General features: G+C 49.2%; 7 protein-coding genes across 7 annotated transcripts; 5 read left to right on the top strand and 2 right to left on the bottom strand.

The window, feature by feature from the left end:
• Window positions 1–1083: 1083 nt before the first annotated feature.
• On the top strand, window positions 1084–2815 carry DFJ58DRAFT_691787 (uncharacterized protein). Its single transcript, XM_041383395.1, has 2 exons — window positions 1084–1391; window positions 1437–2815. Exons 1-2 carry the CDS (start codon window positions 1353–1355, stop codon window positions 2673–2675), a joined length of 1278 nt encoding a protein of 425 aa, XP_041235822.1. The 5' UTR covers window positions 1084–1352; the 3' UTR covers window positions 2676–2815.
• A 624-nt stretch (window positions 2816–3439) lies between these two features.
• DFJ58DRAFT_847993 (uncharacterized protein) lies at window positions 3440–4349 on the bottom strand (the record flags this gene model as incomplete). Its single annotated transcript, XM_041393553.1, has 6 exons — window positions 3440–3604; window positions 3651–3687; window positions 3751–3827; window positions 3899–4047; window positions 4083–4260; window positions 4290–4349. 6 exons carry the CDS (start codon window positions 4347–4349, stop codon window positions 3440–3442), a joined length of 666 nt encoding a protein of 221 aa, XP_041235821.1.
• Window positions 4350–4914: 565 nt separating this feature from the next.
• DFJ58DRAFT_823089 (Mss4-like protein) lies at window positions 4915–6042 on the top strand. Its single transcript, XM_041392096.1, has 2 exons — window positions 4915–5646; window positions 5700–6042. The coding sequence occupies exons 1-2, from the start codon at window positions 5081–5083 to the stop codon at window positions 5776–5778; spliced, it is 645 nt and encodes a 214-aa protein (XP_041235820.1). The 5' UTR covers window positions 4915–5080; the 3' UTR covers window positions 5779–6042.
• A 415-nt stretch (window positions 6043–6457) lies between these two features.
• On the top strand, window positions 6458–8669 carry DFJ58DRAFT_823087 (uncharacterized protein). The gene is made up of 5 exons (XM_041392095.1): window positions 6458–6727; window positions 6817–7141; window positions 7190–7297; window positions 7350–7840; window positions 7903–8669. The coding sequence occupies exons 1-5, from the start codon at window positions 6570–6572 to the stop codon at window positions 8426–8428; spliced, it is 1608 nt and encodes a 535-aa protein (XP_041235819.1). The 5' UTR covers window positions 6458–6569; the 3' UTR covers window positions 8429–8669.
• Window positions 8670–9280: 611 nt separating this feature from the next.
• Window positions 9281–10084, bottom strand: DFJ58DRAFT_823086 (uncharacterized protein). Its single transcript, XM_041392094.1, has 2 exons — window positions 9900–10084; window positions 9281–9834 (listed from the first exon to the last, which is right to left on the bottom strand). Exons 1-2 carry the CDS (start codon window positions 9954–9956, stop codon window positions 9505–9507), a joined length of 387 nt encoding a protein of 128 aa, XP_041235818.1. The 5' UTR covers window positions 9957–10084; the 3' UTR covers window positions 9281–9504.
• Window positions 10085–11145: 1061 nt separating this feature from the next.
• Window positions 11146–14428, top strand: DFJ58DRAFT_823082 (uncharacterized protein). Its single transcript, XM_041392093.1, has 11 exons — window positions 11146–11725; window positions 11955–12167; window positions 12222–12338; window positions 12393–12634; window positions 12682–12876; window positions 12931–13325; window positions 13493–13559; window positions 13623–13839; window positions 13921–14052; window positions 14112–14210; window positions 14254–14428. The coding sequence occupies exons 1-10, from the start codon at window positions 11525–11527 to the stop codon at window positions 14139–14141; spliced, it is 1809 nt and encodes a 602-aa protein (XP_041235817.1). The 5' UTR covers window positions 11146–11524; the 3' UTR covers window positions 14142–14210; window positions 14254–14428.
• A 276-nt stretch (window positions 14429–14704) lies between these two features.
• Window positions 14705–18413, top strand: DFJ58DRAFT_235774 (uncharacterized protein). The gene is made up of 7 exons (XM_041379384.1): window positions 14705–15157; window positions 15204–15457; window positions 15514–15554; window positions 15608–15739; window positions 15795–16417; window positions 16474–17656; window positions 17709–18413. Exons 1-7 carry the CDS (start codon window positions 14994–14996, stop codon window positions 18132–18134), a joined length of 2823 nt encoding a protein of 940 aa, XP_041235816.1. The 5' UTR covers window positions 14705–14993; the 3' UTR covers window positions 18135–18413.
• Window positions 18414–19229: the final 816 nt, after the last annotated feature.

Here is a 19229-nt window from a genome sequence, read left to right as displayed (position 1 = left end):
TCATGACACATTCACCGCGCCATTAAGAGGGATATTTCTCCCGATGGGTTTGAACAAGAATCGGTCATAAAAAAGAGGGCGCCTGTCAATACGCCATGGCAGTGCGGTAACGATGTCTTGACAATATCGATCGAGTGGCTCTGAGCCCACTGCGGATGAGTCTAAAATAATCAGAAGAAGCGGCTTTATGTGATGGAATTAGTATTTCATACCAAAGATATGCAAACACCAGTTGTTTTGTAGAAAATATTGGTTTCGCGTCCGCGGGGTCATACTTAAAAGTGCCTACTGTAAGCGTGTGGCGGCTGCGACAAGTACAACTGTGACCATAGGTGAGCCACCGTGAACTTTAAGTGTCTAGATGCTGTGTCTGCAGAGCACGAAACACGTCAGACATCTATATTGGATTATAGGAACTCTTGCCACTGACGCTTGTTTACACGCGTGCAAACAGGAGATGGAGACGCCACAATGTTGGCGCGTATGTCCGCACACCAGCGAGAATCGAAAGCTTCATGTATGTTGGCTTTTGCTGTGGGAAGTAATGTGATGAGCTTTCAGCATTATTACGGTACTTCGAAGTTTCTTACTCGAAAAATTTGAATCGAGCCGCAAGGGCTTCTATTGACAGGAGTGTAGCAAACGATTGGAGCGCCTGCCGCAGTCACTGGGCCGAAATGGACGAGGGCCTCCTGGCCTAGACCTTATACATATGAAACTCATTGCATGCTGTCAAGCTCATGGTTAGCGAGAGGCTTGTAAACAAAATTTGAACTGGAGTTCTGGACGAGAAAGTGAATCCTTTGAGAATGTATAGACGAGGGAGGATCACATCTAAAATATGCCTGACTAGGATGCAGCATGAATCGACGCAAGATAACTCAGGCATGATTTGGATCCGTGTTTGCGAGCGACAATACGGCCGCTGTGATTTGTGATGGCGCGCTGCGTCAACGCCGCCGCGTCATTTTCACCTGGGTTAACCTGGCCCACCCGTGACCTAGGAGAGGCTGAGACTCAGAAGGCAGTGGAAAAAACACATGACCCAACACCCAGCCCATGGGAGTTTCTGGCTTCCCTACTAGGCATCATTGAGGCATCATGACGATTTTTTTGATCAACGGAATTTTGATTGAACTCTCGTAAGTGCTCCAGTCCTCTTAAGTCCTAGTCCGACAGAACCGCCTGCTGCCTCAGCACTTTGTTCTTTTCCCATCACTCTGTATCTCGCTATTGCGAACGATTCACTTGGTATTGCTTTATTTGCATATAGGTAAGTAAGTCTATTAAGCTAGTTTGAGTGAGCATGCAGATAAAGCATGTTCAAGTTCGGTTCAGTCTAAACGCCAGTCATGCTCTCCCGAGTATTTACAGTCCTTGCTGTACTACTAGTATGTGTCCAATCCAAGCAATGAGATTGTGCTCATTTTCTACAGGCAACGTTCATCTATCGGAGCGGTCGTCTTGTTAAACATGGCATCTTCACTCTTCCTGCACTACCTCCATCATACTATGTCAATGGCGATGTCCAGACACACTGCACACTTCTTCAAGAGCCAGCCCATACCATTAATTACTGCGAAGACATGACTTTCTGGGACCACCTGGATGCAGATGGCACTATAGCTGCCCGTTTTCTTATTGCGGGGTGCGACCCTAACCGCAAGGCATGGAACACTGTCATGGGTCCCTTGCGCAATCCCGAACCAAGGGCCTATCTTTGGCTTGTTGATACGGTAGACAATAGCCTGAAGCGTATTGAGTTGGACGGATACCCGGAAGGACATAGCTTCCACCCACTTGGGATAGAAGTCACGCCCTCTCAGGATGGAGCCCCATCTATTCTCTATGTAGTCAACCATGCCCGCGAAGAGACCACAATTGAGCACTTTACCATTTCTCCAGATACCCCAACGCTGGCACACTGGCAACGCACAATTTCATCGCCTTGGTTTGTGTCTCCTAATGCCTTGGCCATCACGAACGAGACGTCATTCTACGTCAGTAATGATCATCTCATGACCCGTCGACTCCCTTTCCCCCTTGCACCCGCCCTGCCGCTGATTGAGACTATCGCTGGACTACCCCTGAGTTGGCTTGCACATGTCACAGTTAACCCTGATGGCACAATCACGCACGAAGTAGCCGCTCTCGGTGTAGCCTTTGCCAACGGCGTAGCCATCTCCCCAGACGGCACGACTCTCGCACTGTCTTCTACTTCTCTCGGTCAAGTCTACTTCTACGACCGCAACACGACCACAAATGCACTCAAATACCGGGAGGCCGTTAGCCTCCCCTTCTTTAACGACAACATCATGTTTGACGAGGAGGGCGCACTTATCGTCACGGGGCATCCACATTTCCCGTCTCTCGCTGGTGTCGCTGCCAATAAAACAGATGCGCGAGCGCCAAGCTGGGCCGTCTCGCTCACTCCCATTTCAAACACAACGCATTTCGCGAAGAGCGCACATGCAGCAGATAGGAAATATGATTTACGTGCGCCGTTGTCGGTATCAGAAGTTGTCCCCGCTAGTGAAGGATGGGAGGTGGAAACATTGTTCCAGAGCGACGGGAGTGTGTTTGGAACATCTTGCACAACGCTCAGGGATTCGAGGACTGGCTCACTGTACATGGTGGGCCTGTACGAGGAGGGGTTGATGATTTGTAAACCATAGCTGGCTGTATTTGGAACGTGTACGCAACTTCAACGTTCAACAGTCTCTGCTATTTCTGTAATGTACTAGTACCCTCTGTCAAACACAAGCTAAATTATCTATTTCCAAGAATACTGAAATAGCTATAGACACCGGTACCGAAAATCTGGGGAAACCTCCGTGAGCGTGTCCAAAAATTCCTAAAAATACAACGGGGAACAAGCTTATTGCTACCAAGATAAGAAACATGTGAGTCGCGAACGATACCATGATACCAGAAACCTTCATCGCACACTCTACTCATACCATCCCCAGGAGAAAAATACTGGCACGGTCCTGATGAAACAAAAGATCTCATCAGTATTGAGACGATTGGAGATCTGGGATGAAAGTCACATGCACAGAACAGATTACTGGAAACAAGCACTATTTCTTTGCAGATCGCAATCCATAGAAGAGCGGCACATCCGACGGAGGTGGCAGGAATGAGAACCGTCGCTTGTGCCAGTGGAAGCACCGACGGCGAAGAAAGAGCCACACCCAACGGACGCGGAACACGAAGTCGAGGACTTGAATGATATGGGCGCTTATTAACGCCCTTTTGGAACCAACTGAGATTACTGGGTGGATTCGGGCAACTTATTCAAATTGCCGCAAATGCGGGTAAGTGTTTCCACTTCAGCACTTGTAAGTAAAAGCACAATGACTTCCCGCTTTGTAGGTAAGTCCAAGATAGCAGGATGCTGGTCGCCTGTTCGGTCACTTGCCCAACTGATAACACGACTTCAGAAGACCAGAAGGTGCTTCGACAAAGCCAATCCAACGGGACCGGATTCTCGGAACCGGCAGTCTGCCAGCCACACGTCCCAATGCCAACGGAAGCGAAAAATTGAGACCGTCAGCAGCATGTTCCAATCCAACGGAAGGGAAAAGAAATGCAACGAGAAACCCTATAATGAACCAGGTTCTCTAATACCAACGGGTAGAAGCACGTACCCCCGACGCCAACGGTATGCTCGCCGTCGCCAATGGACTATCCGCAGGCAAGGCTTTCCACCGCAATATAAAAGGCCAAAGTCTACCTTCGAAAACTTACCTCTTATACTCCTGCCATTTCTTATTGTCGCCCAACCTTGTTTCTGCGGCGCGCTCGAGAGGAGGAACGCCTGACGCCTGCAAAGCAATTTTAAGTTCACGATGCGGTCAATTATACAGGTCAGACGAAAAACTTAATTTCAACTCACGTGTCGAAGCAGAACACAGGTCAAAAGAGGACTTGCCGCGGTTGCAACTAATACAGAGACAAGTAGTGCGCCAGAGAATGCGGCGAGATCGAACATTCCAGTCCAGATGCCGAGTACGCCCACATAGCTACTATACGCGACGTATGAACCTAAATTCATAACAGGGAGACATCAAATGACATACTTTGGATGACGACTCTGGCTTCCCTTGGAAATGAAAGATTGTTTTCCTGTTTGTCGTAGCGCCACGTGGATTTCTGCCTGTCCGCTGTGACTTCGAGCGCCAAGGAGCCTGCGATCAAAGCGAGGGAAATAAAATCGGCGCCACGTAGAGGATGAGCTGACGCAGGAATTACGTTTGACTGTTGTGAGTGTGTCAAAAAGGCCCAACTTGAAGGGAGAAATATGCTTGCGATATAAACGGCAATCCAACGACAAACATCCAGGTCATGGTCTGCGTCATCCATGCGCCGGTAAACTTGACTTTTTCCTTCTTTATTTTATCGAAACGTGAATTGCCACACACTTTGATTGCTCTCTAGGGCGAGAAGCTCCCGAGCCTCAACGACCACATGACGAGGGCAGCACCGAGGAGGACCTGCCTCAAAGCCAAACGTGACAGTTGAAGAAATGTGGAAGGAGAAGTTTTTGCGCTCGAACGAACATGTGGATAATAAATGGACACAAGAGTGGTTGACAAGAAACCCGCAGCATCAAAGAGATCGTAAAACCTGTCTTCAGCTTTAGGAACGAAGATGCAGGCCAAGCCTGCTTGCAGCTGTGATGGTTACGTACTAGACATGAATATTGCACTTTGACGATGATGTCTGGTCCTGAAACTGCGAATGACTCGGAAAGAGGGGAAATCAAAGTCTTAGCCGAGCCGTTGATAACATCAACAAGTTACTTTACGTAACTCAACGGAAGCAGAATCAGATGACATCACTTTGGAAGGTTCGAGGCCAATGAAGATGTCAGTCGCAACTATGTTGCTTGCAACAAACGTTCATCCAGGAGTCACAAACAAAGACTAGGCCTCATTCTAGCTTCCGTCATTTTTCGCCCGAAGACCATACCCACCAAGCTGACTACTCGGCTGACACAAAGACCATTCCCGATACTGGCTGGCGCGGTTCTCCTCCCATCCCCTCATCCGACGGTGGTGATTCTGAGAAAGATTGGATGTTAAAGCCGCCATACAACTGGTCGCCAGCGCGTGATCAAGACGGCAAGGAGCTCTTCAAGACAAAATACGAGTCGTCCTGCTGGTGCGGTGCGGTGCGTTTTGCTTTTGCGGGCGACCCATTCGATGCGAAGCTTTGCCACTGTAGACAATGCCAAGGGCTGCACGGTGCTCCCTTTCAGTGGGCAGTCATCTTTCCAAAGACAAGTGTTCGGATTCTGGAGAATAACGGCGATGCTCTCCACTGCTTCTCTACCACGACGAAGAAAAATAGTCATCATGTCCCGTGCAAAGTCTCCTGTGACATCTGTCGGGCGTCACTTTTCGATGAAGGGAAGCGCACGGTACTTGCATACCCTAGTGGCTTCAAATTTCCCCCTGTCAAAGCACGCTTGAACGCTGCTGACGCAAAAGATGGCGAAGCGGTGGAAACAGGTGAAGGGCTCTACGACCTACGGCACGAGGATATCCATCCTCCAAGTCACTATGGTGGAGTCCCTCTCGAGTTTCAACCCAGTTGCCATATTTTCTATGGTCAGCGCATCATGGAAGTGTGTGACGGAATGTAAGAGCGCATCTGCCTGGTCACCCCTCGAGTCCTGACATATCAGTTAACAGTCCAAAGTGGAGAGGCCATAAGGATAACAGTGAGCTCATGCAGGAGATGAGCGATGTGTCAGGTATTACGCCTAGCTAACAAGTGGTGTGATGAGGAGCTTCACCCATGAGATGACATTGATAGATTTGATTAGCCTCGAAATAAGCCTGACTACGTCTTGGAAAGAGAAGAGTGTCGACCTTGACTTGTCCGTGGTAGTACAAATCAAGCTGGCCACGAGCCCAACTTGATACCATGAAGAATCTGTCGCGGTCAGATCATGCTGAGATATCTGAAAAGTAATGGTTCCTGGAAGAAAATTGTGCATTAATCTCATACTCACAGAATGTTTGGTACGAGTCAATGCCTCCGTTCGGAAGAAGCCGTCCACAGTCCCGAAACGTTTTTTAGTGCATCGCGAATATATTTTTATTTTTACATAAAAGCCCTCCAGCGCTCCGGTGATCGTGTGATGCGCCAAGTGGGTCTGCGCTTTGTAGGCGGATATGTATTACATTCGAGTTTCCACATTAAAAATAAGATGACGACGCTGGCACCCAGACCTGTGGGGTTTGGAATTGGACCCAGTGCCGGGACCTTGGCGATTCGGTAATTAGTCGTGAAACATGATGACGCTCTGACGGCGACGGTGAGCCTAGCCTGAGGACCTTTGACTTGACGTTGTGTATGCCGTCGCGGCAGAGAGAGATAAACCTGTGCCAAATAGATGTATACATGGGAATATTGATGGTTTATTCGCACGGCGACGACATAACCCCAACGCTAGACAGGATTACAACCACCCCGAGATATTCAAAAAAAATTAACGGGCGAAACTTTGCTATTCTTTATTCCTATCTATCCCTGTATCACATACCCGGAGCGTGTGCATGGACAATCCACAGCACTACCAACCGCTCTCCCATGCACTTCATCCTCCCGTAGTGCCTACGTACGAGGAGGAGGAAGAAGAGGAAGAGAATGAAGATGAGGGCGCCGTTGAAGAGCAACTTGATCGTGAAGACGATGATCACGAGGTCGCCGCTGGGTGCGTAATTACTGTGAAATGTTATGATGACACGCGTCTGATTGCAAGTATTCGTAAATACTCATATTGTATGTGCTCGTCATGTTTAGATCTACACAACATCAATCAAGTTCAACTGCAGTTGGAAAGCGTGCAGGCACAGCACAACCCGACCCGCCACAAGACTCAGAACGGAAAAGGCGTCCTGGTCGTCCCCGTGGATCGAAAAATAGACGGTCACGGGCATCAGCTACTGACTTGAAGGAGCAGGCTAATACTGCCCCCAAAGTGTCCCCCCCACAACATGGGTTCTACCAATATACCGCTTCTCCCACTCCAGGAGAGATACAACCACACAATCAGCAGTACTATGAGTTTCAGTGGCGTGTGCTAAACTTGTGTGCAGAGTTCTATGGAGCGGCTGAAGAGCTTGTTGTAAGCCTCCGCTGCGTGATTTTGAGGCGTTGAAATAACTTCGCCCAGAAAGCTACACCATCCCTTGTTATTGCGCAATGTTACCAGATGGGCCCTGGTGTGAAAGTAGATCCCTTGGCCATGCTCGGCGAAGCGAAAAGAATATGCGATACCCTTGTGAGTCACGTAATTTCAGTTGTAAAGTCTGCTTTGTCCTTATGTCTCAAAGTTGGCATCTCCCTCTCGATTAACTACACACCCTCCACCTCCACCGTACTTCGTACCTGGTTACCCAGCTCCCATCCCCCCACCGCCGCCACCACCCCAACCCCAACCTGGGCCATCCACATCCTCTACAAACGGCAAATCCCCCACCACTACAGGGCCAGTAATTTCGGATCCGCAATCATTTGTTGTCTCCCTAGGCCATCAGCAAGCATACCCATATGGCGCTCCAGCATACCCTACTGCACCATACTATGGCTATGGTGGTTATGGCGGTTACTATCCTCCTGTACCTCCACCTGGGCCAAGCCCAGCACCTGCGACAGGCTCTGCGAGTGGAAGTACAGGAGGTATTGTGGGAAGCGGTGGAAATCAGGGTGCCTGGTCCGAAGAAGAAACGGAAAGGCTAAAGAAACTTGCCGAGGAGCACCGCAATGGTAGCGGGGAAATCATATGGGATGCCCTGTGCGAAAAATGGGGCAACTCTCGTACGAGGTAGGTATTTTTCCATGTCGCATATCGGTTCTTTCATGGGAGCTTATCACTCGGCCCGATAGACACCAAATATTGATAAAAGCAACCTCGCTGGGGTTGAAAGAGTCCTCGTCGCGAGGAACGAAACGAAAACGGGAGACGGATGGCCAACTTGAGCGCCCTCCACCTACAGCTCCCACTCCAACAAGTACAGATGCCCCCCATCAGACTCCAGTCCCGAATCCCGTTCCCACGCCTGCTTCTCAATCCGCACAAGGAGCATCTGCTTCTCCAACACCTTCAACACCAGCACCGGGGTCTACTCAACCTTCTCCAGCAATTCGACATGCACAAACGCAGCAGCAACAACAGCAGCAGCAGCAGCAGCCACTACTACACCAACAACCGCCAACACGTGCTCTCCCATATCCAATGCCAACGGTTGCTGCTGCAACCTCACCTGTTATATCTACCTCGACGAACCCGATGGATCGTCCGGGAAGCGGAAATTACTATCGCACACGACCGGGACCTGTGATGAAGCCTGCCTCTTCAGGATCGACACATCAGTTCATGTATCAGCCGAACGGAGGGCGCCGAGAGGGTTAATTGGCATGATTTTACTGATTTTATCGCGTAGCCGAGAGTCCCTTGCTCGATAATTTGCTATCTTACTTTTTGATACCGACGCAGCTCAGTGTAGTCTTCGTGTAGATATCGCGTACATGGTCGGTCGACGTGTTGTGCTTTTGCAGGTCCCGTATTCACCTGTCCAGAATTACTGTACAATCATCTTGTTACGACCGTGCAGGGCTCGCGGACTTGGTAATAGTATTAATATTGCGAATAAGTTCTATAGTTCGAGCAAGTATAATATTGCAAGTAATATGCCAAACCTCGAACATGCTACAATATCTCCCTACTTCATTTGCCTCAAACACTTACAACGACTGTTACAGTCCAAGCGTATGTAGGCCAGGGGCAAGGTGCCGCTGGCAGGACCTTGCCTGAGGCTCTATGTTATATGGCCTGCCCTAAACTGTTAATAGCTTCGGGATCCGATTATATGGAACTAGCTTAAGCGACTGATACCGTATCTCCGATATCTGTCGGTCATCACTGCATCATGAGCTTTATTATGAGCCTTTTTGATTTCAGTTCGTCCCCTGATTTTGATCCTTGAATAATTCTGATAGGTTCGAGGCCATCGCCCTCGAATTTGATTTAACGGTGTCAATCCACTGATTGAAGGAGAAATCCGACTTCCACTTAATTGGCTAAACTTCTCATTTGAGCGGGGGCTTGGTGATACTGAACACGACTCACCTCCAAAGATCCTAAAGATCCTCCAGAAATATTCGAAAGATTTTGCTTAGAGCCTCTCAGATATTGTACTAGGATGCCAGAACGCCAGTTCAATCTCACAGGGGACTTGTGACGAATATTTGAGAGAAATTACGCTTCCGGTGACTATGAGCATAGCATTGACATTTCGAGTTAGCGGGGATATCATACATCATGAAAATAAGGACGGGCACGATTCTACGGTACTTGTGAATCCAGAGAGAATGTAATACAGATTACCGGGAATGGCAGTATATCCAGAGCGAGGGTGATACGACAACTGTTACTGAGGGGTAGGAGATACTCGCAGGACTAAATGCGCAAAGGGCCAGGAAACCGTACTAGGATGCATGCGAATGAGCCTTTAAGACATGGGAGCTAAGCGTATGTTTGCGAGAGAAAGAAGCCCAACATTGGCTGCACGGATATTTGACTTGTACATGCACTTCCTCGATGTGCCGAACGACACTCTCCCGTTTCATGGGGGGTCTTGTACAGCCATCCCACGCACATTGTATTGCCAAATCCCCAGGTCCCTTCACTCCATGCATGCGCACGTGTTTTGAAAGGTCCAAGACGCTGATGTACGCGCCGCATGGTATGCCCCCGCCGATGTCCCACCGACATAAGGTGTGGTCAGGGCTTGCGTGTACAGTATCATTGTAAAGGTCCTGTGGAACGCCACCGTGACATCAACATCAGCGACAGGTAGCATGGATCAGAAAAGAAGACTGACAATGGGAATATCAAACATGTGGCCTTGCGCTGGTAGAGGATGATCCGGTGCCATCATTGTGTTGAATGAGAAGAGAATTGATTATTGAGAGGACATTAAAGCTTGTGGTTATATACTTTGTGCCAGAAGGCCGAACCGTAATTGGTAGACGCAGGAACCCAGATGGTAACGAGGCCATGCAACGCCACATACCTGGCCTATTAGGTCGATTTACCACAACATGAAAGTGAATTTGTGCAGGGAATTCCGGTAGTATTGTACAATGTCATTTCCGCTGTTTGACGTTGGCCTGCGGATATTAATTTGAAGACGATATGAACCACTATGAAATCAATGAGAACCACAGTCAGATAGAGGCAAAGGCCTTGTGGAGCCGCGAATAAAGAAATCTGTCACGGCGCCTGCAGATTTTAACCTTGCATCGTGTGTCGCAGGTGACCTCGTGACGACGGGTAACAACTAGGAAAAGTACACCAGAAATGTCGCAAGACTAAGCGCCGGCATCCACTGATTAGGCATTAGGAGCGAAGTACAGTGAGACTCGTCGGGCCCGTGCATGGCTAGTCGATTGTGTCCCCGCGCAGTTCGAATTTAAGGACTCGATGATGCCGGATGGAACGGTGCACCCTGATTGGGATACTGCAGTCACCGAAGGGCCTGAGTTGGAGCACCCTGAGCGGCGTTTGAACAGGAGGGTGCGGGATGACGCTACCTACACGGCGATCTCAATTTGCTATGAGGTATGGCGCCAGTTGCAAGTGTGATGTGTTTCATGGATTCCTGTATCGATGTATTGGAATTCCTCGTAGAACAATCCCCGTTCCGCAAGCATCGATAGAACGGATGCTTTATCCACGGGAAAGTGGACGGTGGCAAGTTCACTGACACCGGCCTATACAGCAAACATTGTGGTGTTTGCGGCCAAATCGGTTGGAACATGCCAGTCAAAATATCTCCGGCGATTCAATTCCATATCAAATTGATAAATCCCAGCACGCTTCAGCCTGTTCGTGTACATCGATCGCACAGAAGCCAGTCCGGCCGCCCGACACCGTTTGAAATAAGCAGGGATGTCATATGTGCATTCAACGTGAATTGCACGATAGACTATGAGCAGAACGCGCAAGAGAATTGACGGCATCCTTCACCATAGATTGTTTCCCATCATGCACGATGCAGTCACATTGGTCCAGGAAAGGATAGTTGGCAAGGTATCCTGTGCTATGATAGTGACAAGAACCAATCAGCCGGGTCCCTGTAGTAAAGACTGTATAGAGATGCATCAGAGGCAAAGTTTAACATGTAAGGTTTAAAAACCTTCGGCCCGGGCTTCGCGATCCATGTTAAATCCATGTTGCTTGCTGGTAGGCTGGGCTAGAGTCGCTAGACCATCGTGACATAGCGGAGTCATCGACTAAATAAAGCACTCCCCGTGGCTGAGTCAGCTTGTTGCCTCTTTGTCGGAAGCGCTCACCTACCTCCGTTTTTGATTCGACTGGCCACAGCAGAGTTCAGCCGCCGCCTCTTGCTTTTGAACAACCATTACCACTATCATCCCCAGTACCATCACTTGCAGAGGCAACTTATACAAACAGTAATTCTTTGCGTTGTCAACGGAGGTGATAATGTTCTCAAGCCCGACATCGAGCCGTACGCTCGCAACCACCACGCTCAAGGGCGCTGGCCTCATCGACAGTGACACACGCATGCGAGACGCCACAGCGGACAAACCAGGTGGTCGCAAGGGCGCCTCGAAGATCCGCACACACCGCACACGTCCGATTGATGCCTACAAGGAGCCTCACGGCCCTAATCGAGCTAGCATGGTAAATATGAGACCTTTCCCCGCTCGCATTTCTTAGCTTAGTTGATCCCCCTTTGAATGTTTTCTATGTCCATGACTTGGGATTTTTGTACGTCGCTGTATCTATCGCCGTCGTATATTACCCCTTGCCTTTCCAATCACTGTCTATCTATATCCGCTCTTCGTCTCCTTTTTGTGTAAAACCTTCGCTTACAAATGTCTGGCACCCACCGCCGCTCGCACATGGACAGCTCGCCGCACGGACACAACCAGGCGGCGCGTCAGATATTCTCACGATCCGCGGCGCTTCGACGGTGGGGCGGCTTCGCAGGAACGCCGTTTCGGCGGCAGTTGCAGGTGTAGCACCTAGCAAGGCGCACGCAGTACCAGTGAAAGCAGTAGAAGTATGGAAAGATTTCGTGAATAGACGGTGGAATCCCGAAACGAGGTTTTTGAACCTAGAGGTGAGTAGACACCCTATTTAGCCCTCGAATATCTGTGGTTGATGTCATGGGCAGAGGATGATGGACGATCCAGAGATTCAGAAACACAACTTGTTGCCGCCAGGCGCCCCTGCATCCTCAGTAAGAGAGGCCTCGGTTTTGTTCAAGTTAGCCTCGCACCTAAGACCAGCTGTAAGTCGAACTTTGTTCCCAGACTCTGTCGGAGTTTTATGCTTTGACCTATAGGTCCAAACACTGTCTCTCGCAAATAACAACATCAGCTCTGGTCAGCTCCTTTCAACACTAGCGCACTATCTCCCCAAGCTCGCCAATCTATCACTGCAAAATAACAACCTCAAAGTTTGGCGAGATATCGATTTTATCTCCGGGCGGAAAGGGAAGCTCGAGCATTTGCGAGAACTCATACTCCTCGGGAATCCATTAAGAGAACTGGAGATTCAGAATGGAAAGGGAGATAAGTACAAGAGGTACGTTGACAAGAGGTCATCAGGGTCATGTAATTAACAATATTCAGTGACATGGCACGGCGTTTCACGTCATTAATAATGCTGGATCAGGAGGCCATTGCTACTATAGCATTCGACGCTCCCGGGCCTTCGTCTACTCCTGTAACGGAAAGACGAGCTACTGCAACCACATTTCCATATGAAATGCGGCCACCATTTATCACAGGTGTCGAAGACTCAGTTGTCAGCAATTTCCTCGTTCGGTGCGTCATATTATCTTACATCTCTTGATTTTGCTTATAAAACGTTATCATCAGGTTCTTCCCATTATTTGATGATCAACGAGCTGCCCTTCTCGATGCATATCACCCTTCAGCCACTTTCTCGTTCTCATGTAATACAGCTATTCCGTCTCGTGCACGTATACAGGGCCTTCACGTATCTAAAGACATGCCAAATCAGCGCAAGCTTGATTGGGGTCTCTGGCTCAACAACGGCTCCCGAAATCTTAATCGCATGGGAGGTGGCGTTGACAAAGTCGTTAACAGTCTCCACCTAGGTAGCGAAGAGGCGATTCGAGCAATGTCGACACTACCAAAAACGAAACATGACGTATCTGGTTCACCAGAGAAATTCTGTATCGATGCATGGCCTGTGGGTCAGGGCGAGAACTTAAAACTGTTCATTTCCCTGCATGGGCAATTCATAGAAGGTAAGCACCCACGATCTACTCGGAAGTTTTTGGCTGCCCTGGACATCCCTATACTGTTTGGTACTCTATTGCCTTGGTTGCGATGCAGTAACCTTCGTGTCTTCGAATTCTGTCTTCCTCGATCCCACGTCGTTGTGTTCACATCTGATTTTTTTCCTTTCTCGTAGAACCTTCGCAGGGTATTCGGTCATTCGACAGGGCCTTTATCCTAGCTCCAGCGCCACCAGGTTCTCGGTAAGCCGCTTTTTCATCGTACGCGTTCGGCATTTGCCATTGACACAATGACCAATCTGGCAGGGCTAAATTGAATGGCTGGGACGTTATGGTCCTGTCAGACCAGTGGTCTGTACGAGCATACTCAACCCACGATGCATGGCATCCAGGACCGATGCGTGTGCAAGCTGGGGATGCCATGCCGACTCAGCCGACTCAGCAACCGACAGGGTCTATCCCATCATCTTCATTAATCCCCGCGAGCGCGCGGGCGCAGCTAGAACACACAATATCGACATTTGTAAGTTTTCGCTTCCCGTTGTTCATGGACTTTCACTTACGTCTTCATTTCCGCACTGGCGTACACTATCAACTTGGTTAGTCTGAAACTCAGCGTAATCTCATCGTGCAGATCTGCGAGCGGACGGGTCTAAATGCCAAGTATGCCGTGGATTGCCTACAGAACAACGCGTGGGTTTTCGACCGTGCCATCGCAAACTTTGAGCAAGTCAAGGTAAGCGGGGTGTTTGGAGTATTTTCAGTGAAACGTTTAGCTCACTACTGTTTGTCCAGGGGGCGCTGTCACGGGATGCATTTCTGTAACTTTGGGGAGCATGTAATCTAATACGGCGAACTCCGTTCTTGCAATCGGTTCACACTTATTATTAGAAGGTTCGATTACGATGAGTTCGGGGATTTCGCTCACGGACTTTAGGTCAGGGATAGACTCATTGCTACCCCATGACTACTCTATATAATACATTTGGCAAGCTGAAAGTACTTCATGCATCATCGTACCAGTTTCAATGTAACGTTTTCATATCATATTACTATCATATCACCAAGTATTTCGGTTTGTCGTACGAATTGAGAAAGTGTGTCGCTTCTCGGGATAGTTTTGACAGTGCGCGCCATCAGAGCCACTATATGATTTCCCAGCAGATTCGCCGCCGCCCTGCATGACGGGTTGGGTGATTTTAAGTTTTTGTCGTCGAGACTACTACCCTGAGTGAACGAAAGACCGACCCTTTACTAGTTAAATACTACTTGTAATTGCTCCCCCGAGCTAGACTACTATATACTAGATGAAGCCGACAATAGGAAGCGAACAATGAAAAGAGCGAGAGTTGCATTGTTTGTTTTTCCCATTATGTTTTATTTTATTTTACGTGATTGCCTCGAGGCAGGTCGGACAGCCGGCTCGACTAGTAGGCGCCTACGACTGGCAAGAAGAATGAACATCAGAACATCAATGAGAAGAACTGCTTTTTGCCTCGTTGTGCCCCATTTGAGAGCATTATCTGTACGTATACAAAACTCAAATCATCCTTCAACAGAACTCCACAAAATCACCTCTTCTTCCACTGACCGACTCATCCGCCCTACGACCAACGCCCATAACTCATTCTCTCACACACTCGCTGCGCGCTATTTACGACTAACGACTATAACACCATGATCAGTCGTGTACAACGCTCTTTTGAAAACTTTGCTCTGTTACAGGCTGCCTCAGAGGGCTCTGCTACTGCAGTGCGCGATGCACTCCAATCTGGAGCTGACATCAACGCGTCTGACAACTCTGGCAGAACTATTCTGACATGTGCTCTCACCGCCGATAGGTGAGTCATTCTCTAACGCGTTGAAATTTTACTGAAACGTGCTCAGGTGGGAGACCGTTGACGCGTCTGACGCGTCGTTTTTGTCCGAGGATCGCCTTCAAGTCATCCGCATGGCTGTCTCGCATCCAGAAATCTCATTGTTCACGCTGAATGCTCCCCAAGATTCGATAAACGACGTAACGCCTCTTGGCATGGCAGCTTGGCTTGATATGCCTCAAGCAGTCCAAGTTCTTCTAGACTGCAGCTCAGGCGCTATCTCCGTCGACGCCGAGGATACGGATGGTGCAACACCTCTGATGTGTGAGCCTCGTCCGATTAGCATAAATTTTGAATTTCAATTGACGGCGTTATGACAGACGCTGCACGCGACGGCAGGTTGGCTATCGTCCAGCACCTGGTAAGTTATGTTTAGCTCGCTCGGAGTTCAGATATCTGATCGCTCTTCGGTAGCTTGCTCATAATGCTAGGCCTGATATCAGAGACCGAAATCATCGGTCTTCTCTCCAATTCGCTTTACCCCATCCGCGCGTCTTGTGGACATGCGAACAGGCGCTACGCAATTACCGCCTGCGTGAATATCAGGTAATCGATTTGTAGCGCACGAGTCTGGGCACAGGTACTGATACAGTTGTGATAGAGCGGAAACAAAAGAGGTCTTTGCAATCCCAGCCTCGTTATTAACTACCTATCACCGCAAACCTCCACTCAGCTCAACTTCGCGCCAAGCATCCCACCTGCCACGACTTTTTCATCTGAATCTATATCTTTCATCACCGACTCTATTGTACAAGCTGTCCTCGCTGCCGATCTTTCTGTGCTGTACCCCCTGTTATTTTCACAATCCTTCGAACCTTCCCCATTGGACCCCGGGCCAATTCTTGTAAATGTACCCGATCTGGAAGGATGGAGCGCCATCCACTACTGCGTATCTGTACCAAATCCCTCGATCGAGATCCTCGACGCTCTGTATCGCGCTGGCGCCGACGTCAGCTTGTTCACTACCGGCGAGCACTACACGCCTCTCCACTGTTTTGCACGCCTCGCACGCGCCCGTGATGACATTCCAGAATCTCCCCAGTTATTGTATCAATTCGCTATCCATCTTATCCGTGATCTCCGCGCACCGCTCGCGGCGCCCGACAAGCATGACGAAACTTGTATTCATGTAGCCGCCGAGCACGGCGAATGTCTTGATGTACTCCTCGCTCTTCTTGATTGTGACACCACAGGCACTATTCGCAATCTGCGCAATTCCCGAGGGTGAGTTGATTTGTGTTTCATGTTCCTCCATCAGGGCCATAACAAATTCGCCACAGCCTTACAGCCTTCGAAGTCGCACGCCCAATTTTCCGTTCCGCATTTAGTCCTGATGGACAGTTCATCCGTTCGGAGTCGTCCCTCTCCGATCGCACCATAAGGCCAGGAACTTCGAGTTCTATTACATCCGTCACCTCTTTCACGGACCGCACTACCCCGCTTTCCCCGCCCACGGTCCGCACTTCCAATGGCCCAGCCTCCCATCTTCCTCTTGATTTTGATGCGACTGCATCCACGGAACGCCTGCTCGAAAACTTTACCCTGCTCTCGACCGAAGCTCAATTTGTCCGTGACCATGAAGGGTTGGATCGCCTGGCCAGCGTGGTGAACGAAACGTCGCAGTTAGGATATGACGTGCTTGCCCACTTCAGAGGGCAGGTAGACGATGCCGCGAGTGACCTACGCGATATGCGGGCAGCTCTCAACACTATTGATCATTTGTGGAATACCACTTCGCATGACGTGGAAGAACACCTTCGTACACTTCCTGATGGCCGGAGTCTCAAGCACTTCCTGGAACGGAAACGCTCGCCTAGGGACTCTGAAGACTCACAAACCACTGCAGTGGAAGTTCAACCGATTTACGTCAAGTCTATCCTGAAGGAGACAGAACCCAAGGTGTACGCTGATGCTTCTGTTCTCTCCGATCCTTCGGCACCCGTACCTCTCGAGACGACATCTGCATCCGGCGCACGTACTGTTCCTTGGCCCGAGTGGTTGGATAGCTTCATTCTCAGTGCAGACTCCACGGCGTACAAAGCGCACCTCGCAAATCTCATTGAAATCGAGCGCGAAATGTTCTCCCGTGAGACGATGAGCTCACTCGAAGAAAAAGTTCCCAACAAGGAGACCAAGCTTAAGAGCCTCCTGCGCAGTCGCAAGCGCTACGAGAAAGTCGAGAAGAGCGGAGCGTCGAAGCTTAAGGCCTGGCTGAAAAAGAAAATTATGGCGGAGAAACCCTTGAAACTGCAGATTGTATACGACCTAGATGGCGAATGTGCAGTCGGGAGGGAGGTTAAGGCGGACTTTACGCAGCTTTCTATCACGATCTCGGATTCGGAGAAGCCCTCAAGAGCTGCATCGTTGTCCCCGTCTCCTTCAAGTGATGAGTTTAACTTATCTCAGGTGGTCCTCTCTGGTGCAAGTCGTGACTTGTCGAGTATCGACGAGTGCCTTCATGGAGTATGTTCAGTTTCCGTCATCCCAACTTATGTGACTAATGAACCTGTTCTAGGTTGACCATCTGATTTCTACTGCCTGCCATTCAATTTCCCGAGCTGAGCGCATCATCAAGCGCTCCATTAAAACGCGTGAAGCCATGGTTCAAAATCTCCGTTCGCGGTACCCTCCTGTCTACAACCCCATCTTTGCATTCTCCCTTGCCCCCTCTGCATATCCTGATAACTCCTCGCGCTCTTTCTACCTCTCCCCCGACAGCGCCGCCTCCTCACGATGCTCTTCTGCCCAGTCCTCAAATATATCCCTAGCCGCCACTATACACGACGATGAAGACGAAGACTCACGAGCATTGCGCAGGCTCCTCCTGCGAAAAATTAGCGCACGCATCGACGGCGCTTTTGACGAGATCGACCGCGCAAACGTATGGTTGCGAATCGTCAAGAGTGTACTGCGCGACCTCAAAATGCGGACGACAGCATAGGCCAGAAATCGATTGGACAAATGTTGTATGTTATTTGTGTAATGTATGTGTGTATATTATTGCTTCATCTATAGACTGAGTATCTCATTGTCCCATTCCCATCTCATTGCATCTGTACACTGTATATACGTACGCATCTCGTAGACACTGATATATGCACTGCTGTTGTGTTACTTTTTCGATATTTCGTTGCTTTACCTTTGTGTTAGTGTTTTTGTGTTGGTGATGACTTGTACTGTACACGAACAATACACGAGATCATGTTGTGTGCGGGCCCTACTATTTGGCATCGATGTATACTGTGTGCAAACCACTACCGCTATTGAAACGATAGATACGACAGACAAGCAGAAAGGTTTGTTCAGATCAGCACAAGTCTTGTCTAGGTAGGAATTCGAGTGCGTTCCCTCAATTGAATCAAGCTAGATCTGATCTCTTATTCTTGTTGCGGATTTGTCTCGCTTATACCAGTTCTAGGGGTCCACCAGTATCTTCGTCCATTAAACACATGCACAGACCTCGGAGGGGTAGTGGCATGGAGGTGATTCATCTGTTGGTTGTGTTTCGACCTATTCTATTCATCTCTAAAATTTTGGTATCATGCCGACAGAATGCGATCTATTATCTTGTTGAGGACGTTCTGCGGGCTCGGGATAGCGAGGCGGAAATAACGCAGATAGGTAGAGATAGGTTCATTGGTGCGGCAGTCTGTCGAAGTAGATGGCGCCTAGCCTAAGCAGCGGGGATTATGCATGTCCTATCACCACTGTTCAGGTAGAAGCATACTTGAACTCGACATTAAAGTAACAAGGGTTATCCCCTGAGAATACGACTCTTTAGATGCGCTGCAAGTTGGTCACTAATGTCGAAAAATGTGACACAACGCGGTGTTGGTTTGCCGAGACCTACTTTGCATTTGAAATCTACTTAAATACACACCATATCAGCACCATGACGAAACTGTAAACGAAATTCTCGTGCTCCCTGCAAATGACAACCCGACAAGTGTTACTCACTTGTAGCGTGTCCCTTGCTACACGCAACTGTCAGTTGACGCAAGGTCGCGCTCCTGGAAGATGATGGTGGTGAAGGACG

Source organism: Suillus subalutaceus (genome assembly GCF_016647625.1).
Source record: "Suillus subalutaceus strain FC151 chromosome Unknown DFJ58scaffold_262, whole genome shotgun sequence".
Classification (NCBI taxonomy): Eukaryota; Fungi; Basidiomycota; class Agaricomycetes; order Boletales; family Suillaceae; genus Suillus; species Suillus subalutaceus.
The sequence above is the reverse complement of the archived record's forward strand: the minus strand, read 5'-3'. Positions and strand labels throughout refer to the sequence as shown.